The following is a 24,042-nucleotide window of genomic DNA, read 5'->3' as shown; positions in this document are numbered from 1 at the left end:
CTGTGGATATCATCAGGGTTTTCTGGAACGCTCCACGCCATGTGACGCCTTCACTGACAACCTCTGAGTACCGCTCATAGTGCCTGGCAGTACCAGTCGTGAAAATTAGATAAAAATTATGTCAGCAACATCATTGTCCGGTCTACAACACTGTTAACTTACTGTAAATACATATGTTATTCTGAAAAAATGTGTCAATGTTCAGCAAGACAAGATTTCTCACTAATGCAAATCCTCAATATGGTAGGCCGCAATGCTAATCAAACATGTAGAAGTACAGAATGGGGTTTTAATGCTGAACTTCTCCAAACCGTTTTCTTGCAACTTTCAGGTGTGCAGCTCCTTGAGATGAGATGAGGGTCATGAGGGATCTACAGATCAGACACCATGTCCTCTTTGTGCTGCTAGCTGCCTCAGCCAAGTCTCAAGTCAACCCAGGTAATGAGCTTCACATTTGAGGAATTCACCTGACGCTCTAATCTCAAGCATGTCATAGTTCGTCAGCAGGTATCATTTCACTGTCCTGTTTAAAGACACAAAATATAAGGTATGAAATTACAATTTTTATCCCTGAGAGATGTGCAAGAATGTGGACATTATAGAGATGGAAAGCAATTTCAGGTGGGTGGGCTGAGTATGTAAGAATGAGTATGCTTGTGTGTGTGTGGGGGGGGTGCATCAGTGTGTGGTGTATGTGTTAGTGTGGTTTATCCAATGGTCAGACAGCAAATATCCCTCATACAGTCAGACCTTTCACAGGCGGGGGGCATTCATGAAAAAACAAACTGCAAAGTTGTAGGTATGGAGGAAGACTGTTCAAGGCACATGCAGACACACACACACACACACACCCACACACACATCTGACTTTTTTCATGGTAAAACGTTTGTGTCTTCTGCTAAAGTGCGTGTTGGTGTTCCAGTATGGAAAAGTGAATAAGAAGGTGACTGTAGTTAAAGATCAGATCTGGCAGGTGAGAGAAAACATCAGCCCATTATGTGACAAGTATCAATTTACATTCTTCATATAAAAAAACATCCTGGATATTTTGATGATACTGGAAAAAAAACACACTTATGCCAAATGGTTTCGAGTATTGTAAAACACATAACCTGCCTTTCCCTCATTCGGTCTTGGTGCAAATTATTTTTAAAGAAAGACGTGAGCTCAGAGACCACTCCCGTCCTTTTGCTTTGACTGGCACCTACACAGAGATGCCTCTGTTTGAGTGGAAAGGCTTTGGAGGCCTGCAGGAAGGGGCCTTTGGGGGAAGGGAAGCACTCTGTCCACTTCAGACTCAACTTCTCATGTCCAAAACCTACAAAGACACAGAACCTCATACAGCCACATGCATGTGCACGTGCACATGTGACCATACAGGTGTAAAAAAAAAAAAAACACATGCACATGCCCACATACACACACCCAAACAAACACACAAACTAGCTGCTATAGTGTTATAATAAGGAAAGGCATGCACACACACACTGAGCATACATTGTGGTTATGGATATGCCATCATGATGTAAATGGATGAGTGTGCATCAGTGAAATCTGTTGTAACACGTGTGTTTGTAGAGATGTGTCGCTATCCTCTTGGTATGACTGGAGGACAGATTCGGGATGAAGACATCTCTGCCTCCAGTCAATGGTCTGAGTCGACCGCTGCGAGATTTGGCAGGTACGTATTCAAGACCCGCTCCAGTAACCTGATTAACCCATTCTGATTTCCAAGCTAATTTTTACCATCTTAGGAGAATCTGATTTGATTTAATTTGATATGAAAAGTTATACACAACACATTTAAATACCAATCCAAATGTGGGGCGTCCGGGTAGCATAGTGGTCTATTCTGTTGCCTACCAACACGGGACTCGATGGTTCAACTCCCCGTGTTACCTCCGGCTTGGTCAGGCAACCCTACAGATACAATTGGCCGTGTCTGTGGGTGGGAAGCCAGATGTGGGTATGTGTCCTGGCTGCTGCACTAGCGCCTCCTCTGGTCGGTTGGGTATCTGTTCGGGGGGGATAGCGTGATCCTCCCATGCACTACGTCCCTCTGCCGAAACTCCTCGCTGTCAGGTGAAAAGTGGCTGGCGACTCCACATGTATTGGAGGAGGCATGTGGTAGTCTGCAGCCCCCCCTGGATCGGCAGAGGGAGCGGAGCAGTGATCGGAACGGCTCGGAAGAGTCGGGTAATTGGACGGGCGGGGGGGTCAATCCAAATGAGTATATCCACTCAGAGGATATAGGATGTTTAGGTATTTTAGTAGTAGTAGTAGGTATTTAAATATATATTTCGAACATTCCCCTCAGTAAATGTGATTATCCTGTTTTACTTTGTAAGTTATCTCTTTTTGATGCTCACCGATGAAATCAAATCGCTAAAAAATCAGTTTCTCGTTTAAAAATGTCTCCTCTCACACGGTGGAATTCACCAACATTTAAAAAAAAGATAATGCAGGGTAGATAAATAACACACCTCCATCTTCTTGCGTCCTTTTTTATTACCTTATTAATATTCTCTTTTCCTCTCTCTCTCTTTTTTCCATGTCCCCCTACATCAATCTCTTCATGCTCCAAATGCTTTTCTTTGACCTGCTACCTGCATGTCCCTATCCTCCTTTCCTCTTCATCCTCTTCCCTGTTTTTTCTGTCCCCCGCCCATGTGCCCTCTCACTTGTATTCCCCTCTCATTTCTTCTCCTCCTCTTTTTCCTCCTTTCCTTGTATCTCCTCTCCATTCTTCCCTCTTCTCCTCATCTTTCCTCTCCTGCCCTCTCTTTCCCTTTCCCTATATCTCTTCTCCTCCTCTCTTTTCTCCTCGCCATGCAAAAATCACCCTCACCTCCCCGTTCTCCTCCTCTCCTTCATGATTTTACCTACTCCCTCTCCACAAACACCTCATTTCTCTTCATTTCTCGTCTTTTCCCATCTCCTCCCCTCGCTGCAGACTGGACTTTGACAATGGAGATGGAGACGGGGCGTGGTGTCCTGACGTCATAATGGAGCCAGACGGCCTCAAAGAGTATCTCCAGGTGGACCTCCACTCACTACACTTCATCACACTCGTGGGAACCCAGGGTCGCCATGCCGACGGTATGGGGAACGAGTTTGCCCAGCGATACAGGATTCAATACAGCCGCGATGGCAGCAACTGGGTGGCCTGGATTGATAGAAAGGGCAGGCAGGTGAGCAGACGTATGACACTGCATTGCCCCCTGTATACAATTGGAAGGATATAACACTGAAACAGGATAACAAAATTATATAGATTTATAAAATATATAAAAAGAGAATGTTATGAGGAGGATGCGAAGCAGTGTCCAGGTGGTGACCACCATCATCATAGAGACATGGGAGCAGGACAGACTGGACACGCACACAATGGAGACTCGCGTTACACCATACACACACACAGAAGAAAAGAAAGGAGAAGACATCATTCAGAGAGGGAGAAAAGACATGTGAGAGAAGAGGACAGTATGCAATAGTCAATAATCTATATGCTATACTCTCGTCAGCAGAACAGTGCTTGGTAAATTCATTGCGACAGAAACCGACCCGCCATGCAGTACAGGTTGTGAAGCACTCGACTTAAAGGCAACTAATTCTAAGCTAAGGCAAAAAGACGAGTTTTAAGTTTGGATTTAAAAGACTCAACAGACTGATTGTCTGATGGCAGCAGGCAAGTTATTCCACAAGAATGAGGCCCAATAGGAAAATGCCCTGCCACCAACTGACTTCTTTTTAACTTGGGTACACACAGGAGCCCTGTATTTTGAGAGCAAAGTGCTCGAGATGGAATGTACGGTTTCAGGAGATCAGACAGGTAAGATGGGACAAGCCCATTTAGGATTTTATAAGTCAGCAGAAGCACCTTGAAGTCTGATCTAACATGGATAGGAAGCCAATGATGGGAGTCAAGAATTGGTGTAATGGCGTTTGGGTGGCATGGCGGTCTATTCCATTGCCTACCAACACGGGGATCACCAGTTCAAATCCCCATGTTACCTCTGGCTTGGTCGGGCGTCCCTACAGACACAATTGGCCGTGTCTGCTGGTGAGAAGCAGATGTGGGTATGTGTCCTGGTCACTGCACTAGTGCCTCCTCTGGTCGGTCGGGCACCTGTTCGGGGGGACTGGGGGGAATAGCATGATCCTCCCCCTCGCTACGTCCCCCTGGTGAAACTCCTCACTGTCAGGTGAAAAGAAGCGATTAGCTACTCCACATGTATCAGAGGAACCTGTGGTAGTCTGCAGCCCTCCCCGGATCAGCAGAGGGGGTGGAGTAGTGACCAGGATGGCTCAGAAGAGTGGAGTAATTGGCCAAGTACAATTGGGGAGAAAAAGCGGGAAACATTAAAAAAAAGAAAAAAAGAATTGGTGTAATATGGTCAAATTTTCTAGTTTTAGTTAGGATTCTAGCAGCAGTATTCTGAACCATCAGAAGACTTTTAGTACTAGCATGTGGCAGACCTGAAAACAGAACACTACAGTAATCAGGTCTGGATAAAGCAAATGCATGTATTAGAATCTCTGCGACAGCCATGGGCAGGAAAGACCGAATTTTAGCTATGTTACATAATGAAAAAAGGCAGTCTTGGTGATTTCTTTAATATATTTATCAAAGGAAAGGCTGGGATCTAACGTAACACCCAAGATTTTTGCCTGCCACGCTTTGTGAAATAACAGAGTTGTCAGTTGTTATTTACTTGATCAAACTGGTGTCTGTGTCTGTGTCTGTGTCTCAGTTTTATCTGCATTTAAAAGCAGAAAATTTAGAGACATCCAATTTTTCACAGCAGCCAAGCAGGCCTCTAAATTGGTATTTTGAGTATGATCATTAGCCCTTATAGGGACATACAGCTGAGTATCATCAGCATAGCAATGGAAATGTATTTCATGACTGGGTATAATATGGCCAAGAGGTGAAATATAAAGAGAGAAAGGTGGAGGGCCAAGAACTGAGCCCTGAGGTACATTTAACATCAGATAATTTTGATGTAATATTATTATAGCAGTGTGTTCTTCCAGATAAGTAGGACTTAAGCCAGAGACACCAAAATTACAATTTATTCTGTCTAATAGTACACAGTGATCAATGGTGACAAAGGCTTCACCGAGGTCCAGTAGTAGAAGCACAGAAGTGGAATCAGAGTCCATACCTAGTAGTAGAAGCACAGAAGTGGAGTCAGAGTCCGTAGCTAGTAGAAGGTCATTCACAACTCTGGTCAAAGCAGTTTCCGTGGGGTGACCGGGGCCTGAAAGGCAATTGAAAAGGTTCATATAAATGGTTTTCTTCTATGTGGGTTGAAAGTTGTTGATACACAACTCTCTCTAGTACTTCAGAAAAGAATGGAAGATTAGAGACTGGTCGATAGTTATTAAGAGATCCTGGACCAAGGTGCTGTTTTTAAGTAGAGGTTTAACCACAGCCATATTAAAACTGCTGGTAACAGTGCCAGTATTAAGTGATAAATTAACAATGTCTAGCATTTTAAGTCCCAGGAAAGGCTAGAGGTCTTTAAAAAGTTTTGCTGGTAATGGGCCAAGTAAGCAAGTAGTTGGCTTAGAGGCTGACATGAGCTTAGTCAAAGTATCAAAAGAGATTGTGTCAAAAGCTGTAATAACAGTGACTATCAGTGACTCATTGTATAAATATGAATTTGATAAGACAGGATCTGCAAGAACTAATTTTGTTTATGATCTCATCAATCTTAAAAGCACAGCCATACTCACTCACACCCTGGTTACATCCCGTCTTAACTACTGTAATTCTATCCTGTTTGGTCTTCCCCTCAAGTGTCTTTATAAGCTTCAATTGTCCAGAATTCAGCTGTCCGTATCATTACCAGAACTCCTTCCATAGATCATATCACTCCTGTTCTTCAGCAACTCCATTGGCTCCCTGTTAAATATCATACTGACTACAAGATCCTGCTCCTCACCTTTAAGGCCCTTAATAACTTAGCTCCTTCATATCTTTCTGAACTCCTTCATATCCACATGCCCTCCTGCACTCACAGATCCTCTTCTGGTCTCCAACTCACTACACCATCAGCCCGCTTGACCACCATGGGGACTAGAGCCTTCAGTCGTTCTGCCCCCCACCTATGGAACTGTCTCCCACAAGACATTCGCAACATTGACTCTCTTTCAACCTTCAAATCCCATCTCAAAACGTACATTTTCAAACTGGCATATTCAGTCTGATACATGCTTCATTGAGTTTTGTGCAGATGATTTTACACTTATCTGTTGTATTAACTTTTTATTGTCTACCCTGCTTTGTTTTGATTTTATGCTGTCTGATACAGTGCTGCTTGTTTTTTATTGTGTTCTGTAAGGTGTCCTTGAGTCCTCTAAAAGGCGCCCACAAATAAAATGTATTATTATTATTATTATTATTATTATTATTATTATTATTATTGCAGAAAAAGTTTAGAAACCCATGGGCCATGAATGGTGAGCAGCTAATAGACAGCTGCTTTTTAGTAAGTTTAAATACAGTGTTAAAGAGAAATCTTTGGTTATGTTTATTAATATTGATTAAGTGAGAGAGATACGCTGCATTTGCAGCAGATAAAGCACGCTTGTATTTCAAAAAACACTCATGCCAAGATAGGTAAAAAACTTACAATTTTGATTTTTGCCATTTACGTTAAACCTAGCAGGCTCTCTAATCACCTGCAACCTGCTGAATGATAAGTCCCTAGTGTCAAACTAAATGTCCAAATGAACTTCGTGACTTTACCAAATATGTGAATTCAACCAAAGCCAAAGGCTGCTTTCAGCTCCCAGTTTTGCCAAAAAAATTGATAAACATCAGATTGCTAGCAATCAACAGTAACTTGTGTACACCCAATGTCCGTAACATTCAAAACTATGTTGTATTTTTTCATGGAACAAAACATCAGAGAAATTGGGCTAGAATTGTGTGTGTGTGTGGGGGGGGGGGGGTTAGGTCAATTATTTAGAAAAAGCCCCATTTTATTTTCATGGCAGTAGTTTAGCTTCTGTGTCAGGGAGGATATGGGAAAAATAAAAGTTTTATGTCTGTCCTTTCAGATAAATCTTTTTTAATCACTTGCTGCCTATATTTCTATGTCTAACATGCTCATCTCAGTTAATGTGAATGGCGTTACCTTGTCTTCCTGTGCCAGATCATAGAGGGGAACAGGAATGCCTACGATGTGGTGCTGAAGGATCTGGAGCCACCCATCATAGCCCGCTTTGTCCGCTTCATGCCTGTGACGGACCACTCTATGATAGTTTGTATGAGAGTCGAACTCTACGGCTGTGAATGGCTGGGTAAGTCATAGTCCTATTTATCCGCTGTAAATCATGCCGCTTTAGCCGGTTTCTATGAAAGTGTCTCTTGTGAAAGCGTGCCCATTGAATATGATCTCTGAACTTTGACCTGCTCCTGTCAGATGGCCTGATGTCTTATAGCTCTCCGCATGGACAGCTGATGATCTACAGAGGCATAGACATCTACTTTAATGATTCCGTCTACGATGGAGCCTCTGCAGACAGGTTTGGTAATCACTTACAAAAAAAGAAAAGTAGGTCGCAAGTGGGGTTAACGTTGACCACTGTTGATCAAACTGCTTTGTGTGAGGAACTTGAATTTGCATCTGCCTGGATAAACATTCTAGTGCAATCTAAGTGCAACAAGTTCCCTGTCAAAACATTTCGAGAATATGGCCATGTGGATTTTTTTGAGTTAATGTAAATCCAAGACTCCATTTATTCAATACACATCCTGATTATATCAGCTCTAAATGTTCTTTTCTTTCCTGTTTCCTGCAATCTCTTTTCTATCCATCCAATTCCTGCAAGCTCTAATCCATTCATCTATCCATCCATCCATCTTCATCCAATAGTCTGACCAAGGGCCTAGGCCAGCTGACAGACGGTACCTGGGGTCTGGACGATTTCCTCCACAGCCACATCTATGGCATGTGGCCAGGATATGATTATGTGGGCTGGACCAACAAGAGCTTTCCTAAAGGTTATGTGGAGATGACCTTTGAGTTTGACCACATCAGAAACTTCACTTCCATGAAGGTTAGGGTTCAATACGTGGAGAGAGTTGGGACCCTCCATTAACTGCTAAACAGTGCAAATTAAGTTTTCTAAACACTATCTACACTGCACAGCTCTGCCGTCTAGTATAAAATAAAATTGGATGGTTCTGTATAATCAGCCTACATGTCTATACCCAGATCTCAGACAAGTGAATAGAGATGAAAGTAAAGACTTTCACCTTTAGTCTAGCAAGACTGGGCAGCAATCTAACCATCCCGTTAAACTACAACTAAGTGTTTGGTTGCGTTTTTTTTTTTTTTTTTTTTACCAGCTTGATAAAAAATTTCAAGCTATGAATAGAGTAAAATATACATCCCTGGTGGAGACAAACGTACTTTTGTGAAATTGACTTTTTATATCCTGTCATTAATTATAGTGTTATTTTTTGGCCTTCCAGGTCCACTGCAATAACATGTTTAGCCGTGGGGTCAGGATGTTTCGTCAGGCTGTCTGTCACTTCAGGCTGGGACAAGACTGGGAGACCGAGCCAGTTGTCTTCAAGCTTCCACTTGACCGTGTGAGCCAAAGTGCCCGTTTTGTTACCGTGCCGCTTGGGGACCGCACAGCAAGCGGCATCAGATGCCGTTTCTACTTCAGTGACTCCTGGATGCTGTTCAGTGAGGTGGCGTTTCAGTCAGGTGCATCGCTTGTTGCAGTCAATGGCTCAGCCTCTTTACAAACTACTTCACTCACCTGAATATTCAGAAACCGGATGGTTTTTCCTTCATAATGGGAATTTTGCCAAACCATTGATTTTATTCATGGACCATACAACACAATATATTTATTGAAGGGTTGACTGGCTGAAAACCCTCCTACTGTGTGACCCTGTATCCTGAAAAGCAATTACTCTTTCTCTCTCTTTCACTGACAGGTTCAGCAGTGTACAACACATCTCTGACTCCTCGTAAACATGGACACCCAACAAATATACTGCCAGGTTTGTATTGGCACCTCTTAGGACTATTTGAAATACCGGTAACTATTGCATGGTAGTGAAAGACCCGGCCTCAGGGCCCCAGAGCCCTATATCCTGTCACATGATATGAATAAATCTCTATTTGAAGTGAAGTTACTGTGTAAAAACTGAAGCATTTCATAGGGGCGTCGTCCAAACTAAACTGCTTTGCTGAATAAACAGCGCCTCCTGCTGTCTGCATGACTAATTACTGACGTTTGTGATTAGTTTGCAGCAAAATATGAGGGGTGTTGTTAACAAACGTGTATGATAAACTTGACACACATTAAGGATGTAATTATATTAGGTTATTTTGATTTATAATGTTTTGTTTTAAAAAACACAAAGTCATTTTCGCCCCTATCTCCCATCTGGTTTATCAGGGGATGACCCCACCCATAAAGTGGATGACAGCAACACCAGGATCCTGATAGGCTGCCTGGTGGCAATCATTGCCATCCTGTTGACTATAATTGTCATCATTCTGTGGCGGCAGGTCTGGCAAAAGATGCTCGAAAAGGTGTGACGGATGCTTTATTGATGTTGTTTTGGATTATTTGCTTGACATATGGTCTCATAATATATTCACATCCGTGAGCATAAGTTTTTTTTTTTTTTTACTTCTAGTGGCAACATGGCTACTTGGACATTATTAATACAACAAACATTAAGAGCATCCACAGCCACTGACTTCATGAAACACACCCTACTACGAATATATAATATGCTATGTCCCATCTGGTAAAACTCATACAGAAAATATAATATGTTATGCAAGTCATAAAGAGTATATAATATGCTGTAATTCATACAAAAATTGTGTAACCCAGGCCCCATTTACACTTGGCATATCATGTGACTTTTATGCAGATTTGATCTGTATGCAATTCATCCACATCGCATTTACACCTGTTATCAAAAGTGCATAGCTCGATAGAAATCTAATCGTACACTCACCAGCACTGTCCTGTGCAATATGACAAATGTTTTTCCTGAGTGTTGCCAACTTTTTTGAACACTTGACAGGAGTAGAGATATGCTTTATGAGGCTTCTAGAAACAGTTCCATTAACACTGAGGCAACCTAACCCAACAACGACTCTCTAACCACCCCTGAGGTGGTTAAGCAGTCAGGTTACAATGCCTCCCCAATGCACTGGAAAAACATTTAGACCTGGATTTTTATGCATGATATAGGAATGATTAGATCACTATCTGATCACCTACAATACATATTAAAGCCAAGTCCAAATGGTGCTGAAGCCAAAGAAATTACAAACACATAACTATCAATTTCTGCCTGCTTATGTCCATCCTCAGGCATCCCGCCGCATGCTCGATGATGAGCTGACAGCACGCCTTGCAGTCCAAACCCAGGCCTTCACCTTCCAACACTCCTCTCTGTCAAGTGAGGGGGACTCCACCTCCAACTCTACCTATGAGAGGATATTCCCTCTGTCCTCCGACTATCAGGAGCCTTCCCGCCTAATCCGAAAACTGCCAGAATTCACTCAGTCCACTGAAAACCTTGGTGAGAAACCAACTCTATGATGTCGTAAAGGTTGCCCACAGCATGTAGAATGTGTGTGTGTGTGTGTGTGTGTGTGTGTGTGTGTGTGTGTGTGTGTGTGTGTGTGTGTGTGTGTGTGTGTGGGCACACGCGTAGGTGGATGGTACGAATATTCACGACTTTATGTGCCTATATCCACTTCTTTGTCTGTGTTTTGCCTAATTATGGGTAGGTGTGTGTGTGTGTGTGTGTGTGTGTGTGTGTGTGTGTGTGTGTGTGTGTGTGTGTGTGTGTGTGTGTGTGTGTGTGTGTAATCTTCAGCAGTGTCAGTTGCCTCCTCCAGACCCCCCCTGGCCTCTGGATCAGACAGTGCTCCTCACTATGCGGAGGCAGATATCATCAGCCTCCAGGAGGCCTCGGGCAGCAACACCTACTCCATCACAGCAGTCAACATGGGTCTCTTCACTGGGAGGGATACGGCCATGAGAGAGTTCCCCAGAAACAAGCTGACCTTCATGGAGAAACTGGGAGAAGGCCAATTTGGGGAGGTATATTTAATTGTTTCAGCACTGATATTTTCTGACACTGCTTATAGTGTTTTTTGTTGTTTGTTTTTTTTTGAGGGGGTGGGGTAGAAATGTGGGTAATGGATAATGGAAGTAAAATATGGAGTGAATACATTTTTGTTTTTTTGTTGTTCAATAAAGGTGCACCTGTGTGAGGCAGAAGGGATGGGGAATATTTTGGATGATAGTTTGTCTGTGGAGGGGAGCGGTGAGTCCCCTTTGCTTGTGGCTGTGAAAACCTTACGAGAGGATGCCAATAAAAATGCAAGGTATTTATCCTGCTTCTATCCTCAGCAATGCTCAGAGAATCACCCCAGCTCTCAGAACTGTGTAAAGTAGTATCCAACTGATTGCCACTCATTCAATCACAAACTTAGCCAATCAGCCGTTAAGTCAGTGATTAAAAAAAAAACAGTCGATCAGTCACAACAATTGCCAACCCTTCTGTGTTGCAGGAACGATTTCCTGAAGGAGATCCGTATCATGTCCCGTCTGAGGGATCCAAACATAGTCCGCCTGCTTGCTGTGTGCATGGACACAGACCCTCTCTGCATGATCACTGAGTACATGGAGAATGGAGACCTCAACCAATTCCTCTGTAATCTCCATCTAGAGAATGGTGAGCAGGCAGATGAGAGAGCGGGGAAGGAGGAGAGACAGTCAATCAATGTGGCCGTGGTCAGGTAGGGCCGATGCTCGACTTCTATCATCAGCTGATCACAAGTAATATAACTTCAGTTATTTTGAGGGCATAAGGTTGAATGAGGCTATAGACCCCTTGTGATTATCACCATCCTGCCTCCTACAAAAATGAAACTGAATAAGGCTGTCCACAACTATGCTAGGTTAAGAACCTATAACCTACACTCCGTTGCTCCTCTTTCCCAATCTGCTCTCAGCTACAGTAAACTAATTTGGATGGCGACACAGATTGCATCTGGTATGAAGTACTTGTCCTCACTTAACTTTGTTCATCGTGATCTGGCGACCCGCAACTGTCTTGTGGGAAAGAACTACACCATAAAGATTGCAGACTTCGGCATGAGTCGGAATCTGTACCGTGGGGACTACTATAGGATCCAGGGCCGGGCTGTTTTGCCAATCCGCTGGATGTCCTGGGAGAGCATCCTACTGGTGAGGATACAGTAATAGGCCCTCAGATTACGTTAACTTTTGGTCTTGATTTTGCAAATCTGGCCACACTACTTGGTTTGAATTGGGGCTGATAGATTTCCCATAGAAATGACAAATAACCCCATCTGGTTGGTTCTTAAAGACCTGAAAATGTCTGCCCTAGATGTGGGACTGAACAGAACATTTGAAATGAACAAAAACTGATTTCTCAACTTGCTTTTCTGATGCATTTCAGAAGCTGAATATGAATCAAAGACCAAACTAAAAAGTGCTCTTGTTTTGTTGTTGTAGTATTTTGCTTTCGCCTTGTGAGCCAGACCACACTGGTGGATCAGTCTCCAAAGTTGCAATAGGACCATCTGCTCTTTGGACAGGCCCGCCTTTTTGAAATTGCTGTCAATGAAGGGAAAGCCAGACCCGATCATAGTGGTTATGTCAATTGGTGCCACGCAACTGTGTTAAGTAGCCTCTAAGAAGCCTGATGGATTGAAATTTACCCAAGAATTCAACATTTCTTAACACAGTTGCATGGAATCACTTGACATGGGCGGCACGGTGGCCCAGTGGTTAGCGCTGTGGCCTCACAGCAAGAAGGTCCTGGGTTCGAGTTGGCATGTTGTACTCCAGTTTCCCCCACCATCAAAAGAAACATGCATGTGAGGTTTTATACTCCTGTCTGTGCCCCTGAACAAGACAATGGGAAAAGAACTGGAGTTGGACCCCGGGCGCAGCATGAAGGCAGCAGCCCACTGCTCCTAGCCACACAGATCACACCTTGGATGGGTTAATTTGCAGTAACTGAATTTCCCCAAGGGAATTAATGAAAGAAACTTAATTAACTTGAGCTTAATAACATTGTAAGTAAATCCAATATTTCATTTTTGTGAGTTGATCAAGATGAACAACATGCAAAATTGGTCTGGCTTGTAAGGCTGATTTCTCCTCACTGCAGCAAGAAAATGTATCACTAAATATAAGCCACTAAGAAAACCCTCAGTGGAGTGCAGATAAAATGCAATTACTATGAGTTATAGTATTATGGCTTCAATATTTGGTAGATTTTGTGTCCTCTAGTCAAAAAGCTGGGTTCCAAAACCCAAATGAACCCCATTGTTAGACACTGTTTGGATATAATGTATCACCTCCCCCACAGGGTAAATTCACCATGGCCAGTGACGTGTGGGCATTCGCGGTAACTCTTTGGGAGATACTGACACTGTGTAAAGAGCAGCCCTATTCCCAGTTCTCTGATGAGCAAGTCATTGAAAATACAGGCGAGTTCTTCAGGGACCAGGGAAAGCAGGTGAGGACCAGATCACTTTATCAATCAGCTTGAAACCTTATCGACCCACCAGGCTACATTAAGTTGCAAAAATCCCCTCGAATTCTCTCTTTTTCATTTGTGAGGATGCAATAATTTGTGATAAAAATACGACAAAATCTTGGTAGAATTCTTAACATTCCCCCCTTTTTCCTCTGCACCAACAGGTGTACCTGCCAAAGCCTCCGTGTTGTCCTGATGCCGTCTACACTGACCTTATGCTGAGCTGTTGGAAGAGGAATGCCAAGCAGAGACCCAGTTTCCAGGAGATACACAACCAACTGATGGCGAATCAGGCATAGCGGGGGGTGGGGGTGGACATTTTGTTCCTTTCTACCATGCAGACTGATGTGACCTGTGTTCACCTTACTATCACAGGCTCCCTGAATAAATCTGGAATGGATTGAGAAGCAGGAATTAAGTATCTTCAGAAAACCTCCATCTTTTTTAATGTTTGATGCTAGTGCAAATGTTAGTGGTGCTCTGCTGTAGATATTAACATACGAGGACCAGACATACAGTTTATCAAAGCCTTACATTGTAGATACTACGCAAGTGATATGCACACAAGCACTATGCAAATCATCAATACACAGCTCCGTATATCGCCCTTCCTGTTCTGTACATAGACTATTTTCCTGTCTCCTAGTACTAGGTACTCTTGGTTTCTCAGATTGTGTTGTCATTGTGAATATTTATTTGGCTGCTACATCTCTTTGCTTTTTGTATATTTACATAATTACATCCCCTATTTATTAGAAAATTGCAATACATATCTGTGGGGAAAATGTCGTTTTTAGTTTGTTTTTACTGATTTAGTGAGAGAGAAAAAGCAGCAAGGCATGACAGCTTTGTGATAAACGATGTGCCAAAAAAAAATGTTTTGCTTTTGGTAACTGTATCAACTGAAAATCGCTTTATTGATTTGAAAATGAAAGCACTTCTGAGTTCATGAATGAACGTATATTGTATTAGAGATGATAAAGGCATTTATTGTATAAAGCAAGACTACACGTCATTTATCCCTTTCATTCAAGCTATTTGAAGATAATGCTCTTATATTACTATTATTTTTATGTTACCCACGTAGTGTGGATGCTATAAATACGCAACTCCAACAATGTGGCAAACTAATAGCAAAGTTTGCCATTTTGCGCTGTGCAGCATTTCTGGACGCCCTTGCTCACCGTAGTCAACGCTGATTGGCCGACAGTCGAGTGACATCCAATCACACCACGCATCCGGTGGCGCATATAGGCTGGCGCTTTATGGCACGTATCGGATCAGGGGCAGTACATGCTGAATATACAGTAATAGTAAGTGTTTATCAGATTCACGTTGAACACTTTGCTCCGGTCCGTTTGTCATCAGGACTTGCAGTAAACGTCTGTAAGTCACGGCATGGACGACGTTGTCATTGTGACCGGTGCTAACAGGTGAGTAGCATTAATACGCTGCATTACTACAAGATGCGCAGACAGTTTGTGAGTTGTATGTGAACTGAGGGACGGGAGCAGTTTTAGCTTCGATGTGTGAACATCCCGCTCACAGAAGACGTCGCACAATCTTTTTATACGTCTGTGATGAGGTCTAAAATCCACCGACTTCCAGTGAATTCTTTCAAACATAACCGTGAATGGATGTGTGTGTGTGGGGGGGGGGGGTCGTTTGAGCTACCTCAAAAAAAAAAGAGGTCTACTAAGTCCAAATGAAGTGTATTGAATGAAAAGAAATCGCAGTTACCTTATAGGAGTAACATAATCTCAGTCAATACCATATGTTTAAGCCCGAAATGTCCATCCTTCAACTAAGTCATATTTTTTTTACTATACTATAAAGTATATTGTGTGTGGGGGGGGTGTATTTATGTATTTATAGCATGCATAAGGTATCTTGTGCTAAAAAGATACCCTTTCGGGGGGAAATGACCCACCCATAGTCTGCTGACCATGGCCCCGGTGTGCGTTTGCGTTCCCATTCAAGTGGATTTGGATGGGATGTGGGATGGGCATATCGGTGCAGGCACTCACTTGTTCAACAAATTGCTCGGAGAGTGTGTAGGCTTTTTAAGTGAGTACAGGGGCCTCCATTGTCTTTTTCCACTTTATGTCTGACCCCCCATCCCACAGTGGCATTGGTCTGGCCTTATGTGAAAGGCTGCTTGGCAGGGGTAACCAGCTGAGACTGTGTCTGGCCTGCAGAAATATGCAGCGAGCTGAGGCGGCCCGCTCTGCCCTGCTTAGTTCTCACCCCTCAGCCCATGTGGACCTCCTGCACCTCGACGTCAGCTCGGTTCAGTCGGTCCTCGCCGCTGCTCAGGAGGTCAAGGCCAGGTAGCAAAGCAACTACTTTTGATTTAGTTGATAATGTTTTCTTATTGTCAGCCCTCAACCACCTGTGAATCACTGGACTCCTTTCGCATATTTTAGCCAAAAATCAAGAGACATTTGGGGACTGACGGCAGTGTTTCTTCCTCAGATCACTTTGATCTCATATACCCTGTTAAAAGAATGAATGTGAAGTTGGGTCTGTGCAAATACGTCATATTCATTTGTGCTTCTCGACAGGTATAACCGACTGGACTATATGTACCTAAATGCAGGAATAATGCCCAATCCACAAGTGGACATAAAAGCATTTCTCAAGGGTCTATTTTCCAGGTAAATATTTATTATTAGTTTGTGTGTGTGTGTGTGTGTGTGTGTGTGTGTGTGTGTGTGTGTGTGTGTGTGTGTGTGTGTTGTCTGGCACACTGGTCTACAGCTATATACATACATGTTGAATTCTAGTGACTACTTTTGTCTTGTTTTTATGTGTTGTTCTTATGTAATGTTATTTTTCTGATGCAGGAATGTCATCAACATGTTTGCAACAGCAGAAGGTCTCCTTACTCAGCAGGATCGCCTCAACTCTGATGGTCTGCAGGAAGTGTTTGCCACCAACCTTTTCGGTCACTTCCTCCTGGTAAACCCATTGAACCCTCAGATGTGTATCTGAATGGGAAAGCATACATACATACAGATAAACAGTATGCTGAAACCACATAGTAAATATAAAATGGTTTTCCTGAAAACGATGTCAGCGATAAGGTAATGAAGCTATCTTTGACATCTGAAGGTCAAGGACACCACAAAGAGTAACCATTTACTTTTAGATTTCAAGTGTGTCAGAAGTATATTCTATTGTAGAATAAAACAAGTATGTAATTTTAATACTAAATGAAAAACTGCAGAATATCTTCAAGCTAATTCATTTGTTATCATGCATTTCAGAAACACAAAGCTAAAAAAAAACAACAACACAACTGTTGTTCTACAAATCTGACAAGGTTTAGATAATTTGGCTTCTTTTTCAAGTGAGGCAGATTATATTTCTTCGCAGCATTTTAATTCCATTTGAATCCCTGTGATTTAATTTTTAATCTGCTGTTATTGTGAACCCCGAATCACCAGTGAATCACTGGACTCCTTCTGTTCATTGATATATTTTAGCCAAAAATCCAGTGACATCTGGGGACTGAGTAGTGTTTCTTCCTCAGATCATGTTGATCTCATCTGCCCTGATAAAAATTGAACAAGAGATGTGTTATGTGCAAATGCGTCACATGCATTTGTGCTTTTCAACAGGAAGTGCAGTAGATAACTGTAACTGACTAGACTATCTGTACCTAAATGCAAGAATCCCTGTCCCTACCAAAGGCATTGTTACTTCACTTAATCCAGCTGTGTGTGTGTGTGTGTGTGGGGGGGGGGTCTAGATCAGGGAGCTCGAGCCTCTCCTGTGTCAGGCAGGTCACACCTCCAGGATTGTGTGGTCTTCCTCCAGCAATGCCCGGCGCTCGGCCTTCAGCATGGATGACATCCAGCACAGGTGTGGCTCTGAGCCCTACAGCTCCTCCAAGTATGCATCAGACCTGCTCAGCTTTGCACTGAACAAACACAAGAACAGCCAGGTGTGTCTGCCACAAAACACTTTGTGTGACGGCCAAACTGGCAATTTGGTGCACTGAGGGACGTAAATATCTTCACTTATCCTTGGGGATTGTCATTTTTGCTTTTGTTTTCATCAGCATCCCACAGGCTATGTATTATATCGAGATAAAGAGACAGAAATGCATCCCCTGTGATGAAATTGTCTAAAAAGTCAGATGTAAAATACGTTTTAAAAAATTGATTTGCTTTTTAAAACCACTGTTTTTTTCTGCTTTTACGATTAACAGGGATTGTTCTCCTCTGTGATATGCCCAGGACTAGTAATGACCAATCTGACCTATGGCATCCTGCCCTCCTTCTTCTGGACCCTCATCATGCCCATCATGTGGTTTGTAAGTTGTCAAAACAAAATGTCTTCTTTTTTTCCCAGCAACACAAATGTTTTTTTTTTTATTGTGAACTTTGATGGATATTTAAAACTCTATTATGCTTTCTTGATATGCTGAACAGATTAGGATCTTCACCAATACATTCACACTAACACCTTACAATGGAGCAGAAGCCTTGGTATGTAATATGTCTTACACACTTAAAAGCTTGAAATTCTGAAAGTAGCATTCCATATAGCTTATAAACTCAATTTTTAACCTGTATTTCTGCTGTTGCATTCCATAGTACTGGTTGTTTTTACAAAAGCCGGAGTCCCTGGACCCAAGGGCAAAGTATCACAGCTTAACATCAGGCTTTGGTACCAACTATACACAGCCTCAACAGGTGAGTAAGACAGGCATCCGTGTTGTGTGGCAGTCTGTTCCGTTGCCTACGAACACAGGGATTGTCGGTTCGAATCCCCGTGTTACCTCCGGCTTGGTCAGGCGTCCCTACAGACACAATTGGCCGTGTCTGCGTGTGGGAAGCCGGATGTGGGTATGTGTCCTGGTTGCTGCACTAGCACCTCCTCTGGTCGGTCGAGGCGCCTGTTCGGGGGGGGAGGTGGAACTGGGGGGAATAGCGTGATCCTCCCATGTGCTGTGTCCCCCTGGTGAAACTCCTCACTGTCCGGTGAAAAGAAGCAGCTGGTGACTCCACATGTATCGAAGGAGGCATGTGGTAGCCTACAGCCCTCCCCGGATCAGCAGAGGGGGTGGAGCAGTGACCGGGACGGCTCATAAGAGTGGGGTAATTGGCCAGTTACAATTAGGGTGAAAAAAAAAGGAGGGGGTCCCTAAAAAAAAGACAGCAAGAAGCCAGTTGTACCTCAAACGCAATACTGTCGAACCATTACTACGTAGTCGTACCTAGTGTAGTTTATTAGATATCCAAGATGACTGTTTGTTAAGTAGAGCTTTTTCGAAAGCATGCACATCCAAGAACATCATGCATTTTGAATTGGCTTTGCACTGACATTTTCGAAATATTTTGATAACAAAGACAATTATCTAGATTAAATTGTCCTCTCCTGAATGGCTTGGATGGGCTCGCATTTTCCAAGTAGGTAAGTACTCATTCTTGAGGATCTGACCCAAATGAAAATTTCACCATTTTGAAGTGATTCTCTTTTATTTCATCTGCTGATGTGACCGTTTTGCAGCAAAACAGTGAGAACTTGATTTGTAGATGCAATTTATAATTTCTTTCTATTTTCTGTGCCTTTGTCTGTAAATTTCAGATGGACATTGATGAGGAAATGTCTGAGGCCCTTTATATAAAACTTCTTGGACTTGAGAAAGTTGTCAGAAGGAAACTAAATGAAGACAACGCCGATAAGGAAGCCTATCGACATTACCTGAATGAGACAGAGTAACACCCAAGCATCTCTTGTCCTTCCCCAGGCCCTCTAGAACCTGTTTGTGTTTTCAATTTCTACCTCTCTGGGTATGTTCACCGATATAGGCCTTTTTGCTCTCTTTGTACATGGTATATCTGCTCAATTTAAGAAAGAAAAGTCGAAATTCGCTTATTTGGAAGTTTTAATGGAAATCACAAGTCCTCACAGCCTATCTTGAACGTTTAACACAACTCTCTTTTTAAGTCAATAAACAATTTATCGGTCTGAATTATCACAGAATATCCATCTCAACGTGAACATTTTTGTTAAATAAGCAACAGGAAGTGCATTTCTACCAGATTGTGACTATTTAGTCACAGTTCAAAACCCCGTGTGACATGGATTATGGGGATAATTGTTTTGCAGGCATAGTGGAGCCTGGCTGCCGCTCGGACAGGGAGCAAAATGTGACGGTGTGGCATTTCCACACAGCATTTTAATCCATCACCGACTGTCTTTCCACACTTTCAAAATGGCTTTAAACTTTGGCTGTATCAAATGCTCACCAGATAAAAATAAAAACCATTGGTTCTTGTTTGGCTTTAAAGTTTTTTTTTCTTTTTGTGGCATGCAATAAAACTTTCTCTGTCCCTTAACCTGATAGCTACATCAGGTTTTACTCTCAATACACTGCCCTATAAACCTCCTACCCAGCACTAAACTGTTTTTATACACACCACTTCCATCATAGGCCATAATGTGTTGCTCTTTTCAAAATCAATTAAGATTGCCAAATTTAGTTCACCAACCGGATTACTTTTGCTGAGGTTGAAACCAGATTAGTTTTGCTAATCTACCAGAGTATAAACTCAAGATTACCAAATCTACATATACTAAGTGGGAAGACAGGTTAACTACTACTACTACTTTCGGCTGCTCCCATTAGGGGTCGCCACAGCGGATCATCCATTTCCATTTCTTCCTGTCTTCTGCATCTTCCTCTGTCACACCAGCCACCTGCATGTCTTCCCTCACCACATCCATAAACCTCCTCTTTGGCCTTCCTCTTTTCCTCTTGCCTGGCAGTGCCATATTCAGTGTCATTCTCCCAATAGACCCAGCATCTCTCATCCACACATGTCCAAACCATCTCAATCTTGCCTCTCTTGCTTTGTCTCCAAACTGTCCAACTCGAGCTGTCCCTCTAATATAAAAGTTCCTAATCCTGTCCTTCATCGCTTTCAGTGAAAATCTTAGCATCTTCAAATCTGCCACCTCCAGCTCCACCTCCTGTCTTTTCATCAGCGCCACTGTCTCCAAACCCCACAACATAGCTGGTCTCACAACCATCTTGTAAACTTTCCTTTTAACTTGCTGGTGTCCTTCTGTTGCAACTCTTCTCCACCCACTCCACCCTGCCTGCACTCTCTTCTTCACCTCTCTTCTGCACTCCCCATTACTTTGGACAGTTGCCTCCAAGTATTTAAACTAATATGCCTTCATCAACTCCACTCCTTGCATCCTCACCATTCCGCTGTCCTCCCTCTCATTCACGGATAGATGTTGCGTCTTGCTCCTACTGACTCATTCCTCTTCGCTGCAGTGCATATCTCCACTTCTCCAGGCTCTCCTCAACCTGCACCCTACTATCGCTACAGATCACAAAGTCATCCGCGAACATCATCGTCCATGGAGACTCCTGCCTGATCTCATCCGTCAGCCTGTCCATCACCATTGCAAACAAGAAAGGGCTCAGAGCTGATCCTTGATGTAATCTCACCTCCACCTTGAACCCATTTGTCATTCCAACCACACACCTCACAATCGTCTCACTTCCCTCATACATATCCTGCACCACTCCAACATACTTATCTGCAACTCCCGACTTCCCCATACAATACCCTATCTCCTCTCCCAGCACCCTGACCTATGCTTTCTCTAAATCCACAAACACACAATGTAACTCTTTCTGGCCTTCTCTATACTTCTCGATCAACATTCTCAAAGCAAACATTGCATCTGTGGTGCTCTTTCGTGGCATGAAACCATACTGCTGCTTGCTAATCATCACCTCTCCTCTTAATCTAGCTTCTATTAATCTTTTCCATATCTTCATGCTGTGGCTGATCAACTTTATACCTCTGTAGCTGCTACAGTTCTGCATATCACCCTTGTTCTTGAAAATTGGTACCAGTATGCTTCTTCTCCACTCCTCAGGCATCCTCTCACTTTCCAAGATTGTGTTAAACAATCTAGTTAAAAACCCCACTGCCATCTCTCCTAAACATCTCCATGCCTCCACAGGTATGTCATCAAGACCAACTGCCTTTCCACTCTTCATCCTCTTCATAGCTGCCCTCACTTCCTCCTTGCTAATCTACTGCACTTCCTGATTCACTATCCCTAAATCATCCAACCTTCTCTCTCTCTCATTTTCTTCATTCATCAGCCCCTCAAAGTACTCCTTCCACCTTCTCAGCACACTCTCCTCGTTTGTCAGCACATTTCCATCTCTATCCTTGTTCGCCCTAACTTGCTGCACATCCTTCCCAGCTCTGTCCCTCTGTTTAGCCAATCGGTACAAGTCCTTTTCTCCTTCCTTAGTGTCTAACCTGTCATACAACTCACCATACGCCTTTTCCTTTGCCTTTGCCACCTCTCTCTTTGCTTTACGCTGCATCTCCTTGTACTCCTGTCTACTTTCTCCATCTCTCTGACTATCCCACTTCTTCTTTGCCAACCTCTTCTGCTATATAATTTGCTGTACTTCCTCATTCCACCACCAAGTCTCCTTGTCTTCCTTCCTCTGTCCTGATGACACACCAAGTACTTTCCTAGCTGTCTCCCTCACTATTTCTGCAGTGGTTGTCCAGCCATCTGGCAACTCTTCACTACCACCCAGTGCCTGACTTAACTCCTGCCTGAACTCCACACAACAGTCTTCCTTCTTCAACTTCCACCATTTGATCTTCGGCTCTGCCTTCACTTGCTTCCTCTTCTTGGTCCCCAAAATCATCCTACAGACCACCATCCGATGCTGCCTAGCTACGTTCTCCCCTGTCACCACCTTGCAGTCTCCAATCCCTTTTAGATCACACCTTCTACATAAGATATAGTCCACCTGTGTGTACTTTCCTCGACTCTTGTATGTCACCCTGTGTTCCTCCCTCTTCTTGAAATATGTATTCACCACAGCCATTTCCATCCTTTTCGCAAAATCCACCACCATCTATCCTTCCACATTTCTCTCCTTGACACCATACCTACCCATCACCTCCTCATCATCTCTGTTCCCTTCACCAACATGTCCATTGAAGTCCGCTCCAATCACCACTCTCTCCACCTTGGGTACCCTCTCCACCATGTCATCCAACTCACTCCAGAATTCTTCTTTTCCACCTCACACCCAACGTGCGGGGCATATGTACTGATGACATTCGGCAATACACCTTCAATTTCCAGCTTCATACTCATCACTCTGTCTGACACTCTCTTCACCTCCAGCACGCTCTTGACATACTCTTCCTTCAGAATTACCCCTACCCCATTTTTCCTCCCATTCGCACCATGGTAGAAGAGTTTGAACCCAGCTCTGATACCCCTGGCCTTACGCCCCTTCCACTTGGTCTCTTGCACACACAGTATGCCTACCTTTCAGGGAAGACAGGTTAACAAAAAAGCATAATGATTAGACAAACGTACAAAGCTAGAGAGACAAGGAAGTATGGCATGTCTCCTGTCCATCCTCCACCGTATCCTGGCTCTTTGATGGATTTGCGTAGTCAGTTGTGCAGCCTCCTCTTCAGCTTCTTCTTAAAGCATACCAATGGCAACGGCAAACAGCATATGATTGATTTTGATGCTTTTTGTCTGATGTCTGATGTCTAATTTTGTTTCTCCTCATTCATTGATTAGTCCACAACAAAAGCCTTCCACAACCTTTTTCCTGCCACTTGCTTTTTATAGGAGACACTTATTTGTCATTGTATATACATAGAACAAAATTTGTTTTCTGTATCTAACCCATGCTATGCTAGGAGCTGCAGCGTCCGGGGACCAACTCCAGTTCTTTTTCTTTTTTTCCCTATTGCCTTGCTCAGGGGCACAGACAGGTGTATTAACCCTGACATGCATGTCTTTTTGATGGTGGAAGGAAATCGAAGCACCCAGAGGAAACCCACACATACATGGGGAGAATATGCAAAGTCCACACAGAAAGGACCTGGGGTGGGGTCTGGGGTTCGAACCCAGGACCTTCTTGCTGTGAGGCAACAGTGCTAACCATTGGGCCACCGTGCTAATGTATGCAGACTACAGATCTTGGAACACTCACTACATTGATATTTTTAAAATGAAAATGAAAAGAGGAAGGGTTGTGCTTTATATTATATTGCCTTTCGTTGTAAATATACATTACAGCGACCATAACCAGAGTAGACATGTATTGCCAAGATGAGCTGAGATGGTGCCGTCATCAAGTACGCAAGTCCAAACTTAGTATTGAGAAAGGCCTCTCAATACCAAGTCTTATTCTATCACTGGTACAAATTTGGTAACATTTCACTGTCTCAGTTTGGAGAAATCCCACTTCAAATTCCCCTCCAAGACCAAAAATTATGCAACCACAGATATATTTATCTGAACTTTGACATTTCACCAAACAAATTCCTCAATAGATTAGTTGTCATGGTGTCCCCTTCTTAATCTGTACTCCTATAACTGATAAAAATGTGGTTACATTTTACTGCACCAACGTGGA

At 43.1% G+C, this 24,042-nt stretch overlaps 1 protein-coding gene and 1 pseudogene across 5 annotated transcripts; both read left to right on the top strand.

Moving 5' to 3' along the window:
• Positions 1-1,579: 1,579 nt before the first annotated feature.
• On the top strand, positions 1,580-14,092 carry LOC130123754 (discoidin domain-containing receptor 2-like; annotated as a pseudogene).
• Positions 14,093-14,878: 786 nt separating this feature from the next.
• On the top strand, positions 14,879-19,884 carry LOC130124066 (3-keto-steroid reductase/17-beta-hydroxysteroid dehydrogenase 7-like). Of its 5 annotated transcripts, XR_008811358.1 has the most exons (10): positions 14,879-15,019; positions 15,713-15,916; positions 16,151-16,243; positions 16,433-16,547; positions 17,341-17,535; positions 17,803-17,907; positions 18,026-18,082; positions 18,191-18,289; positions 19,185-19,390; positions 19,710-19,884. XR_008811358.1 is itself a non-coding variant. In XM_056293453.1 (9 exons), the coding sequence occupies exons 1-9, from the start codon at positions 14,985-14,987 to the stop codon at positions 19,317-19,319; spliced, it is 966 nt and encodes a 321-aa protein (XP_056149428.1). In that variant the 5' UTR covers positions 14,879-14,984; the 3' UTR covers positions 19,320-19,884. The 5 variants fall into 5 exon arrangements, 4 of the variants coding, with proteins under 4 accessions (XP_056149428.1, XP_056149426.1, XP_056149425.1 ...); XM_056293453.1 differs by having other exon boundaries at positions 15,785-15,916; positions 19,185-19,884; XM_056293451.1 differs by having other exon boundaries at positions 15,740-15,916; positions 19,185-19,884.
• Positions 19,885-24,042: the final 4,158 nt, after the last annotated feature.

The sequence above is a fragment of the Lampris incognitus genome, chromosome 14 (genome assembly GCF_029633865.1).
Source record: "Lampris incognitus isolate fLamInc1 chromosome 14, fLamInc1.hap2, whole genome shotgun sequence".
Lineage (NCBI taxonomy): Eukaryota > Metazoa > Chordata > Actinopteri > Lampriformes > Lampridae > Lampris > Lampris incognitus.
This window is presented reverse-complemented; position numbering and strand designations above follow the sequence as displayed.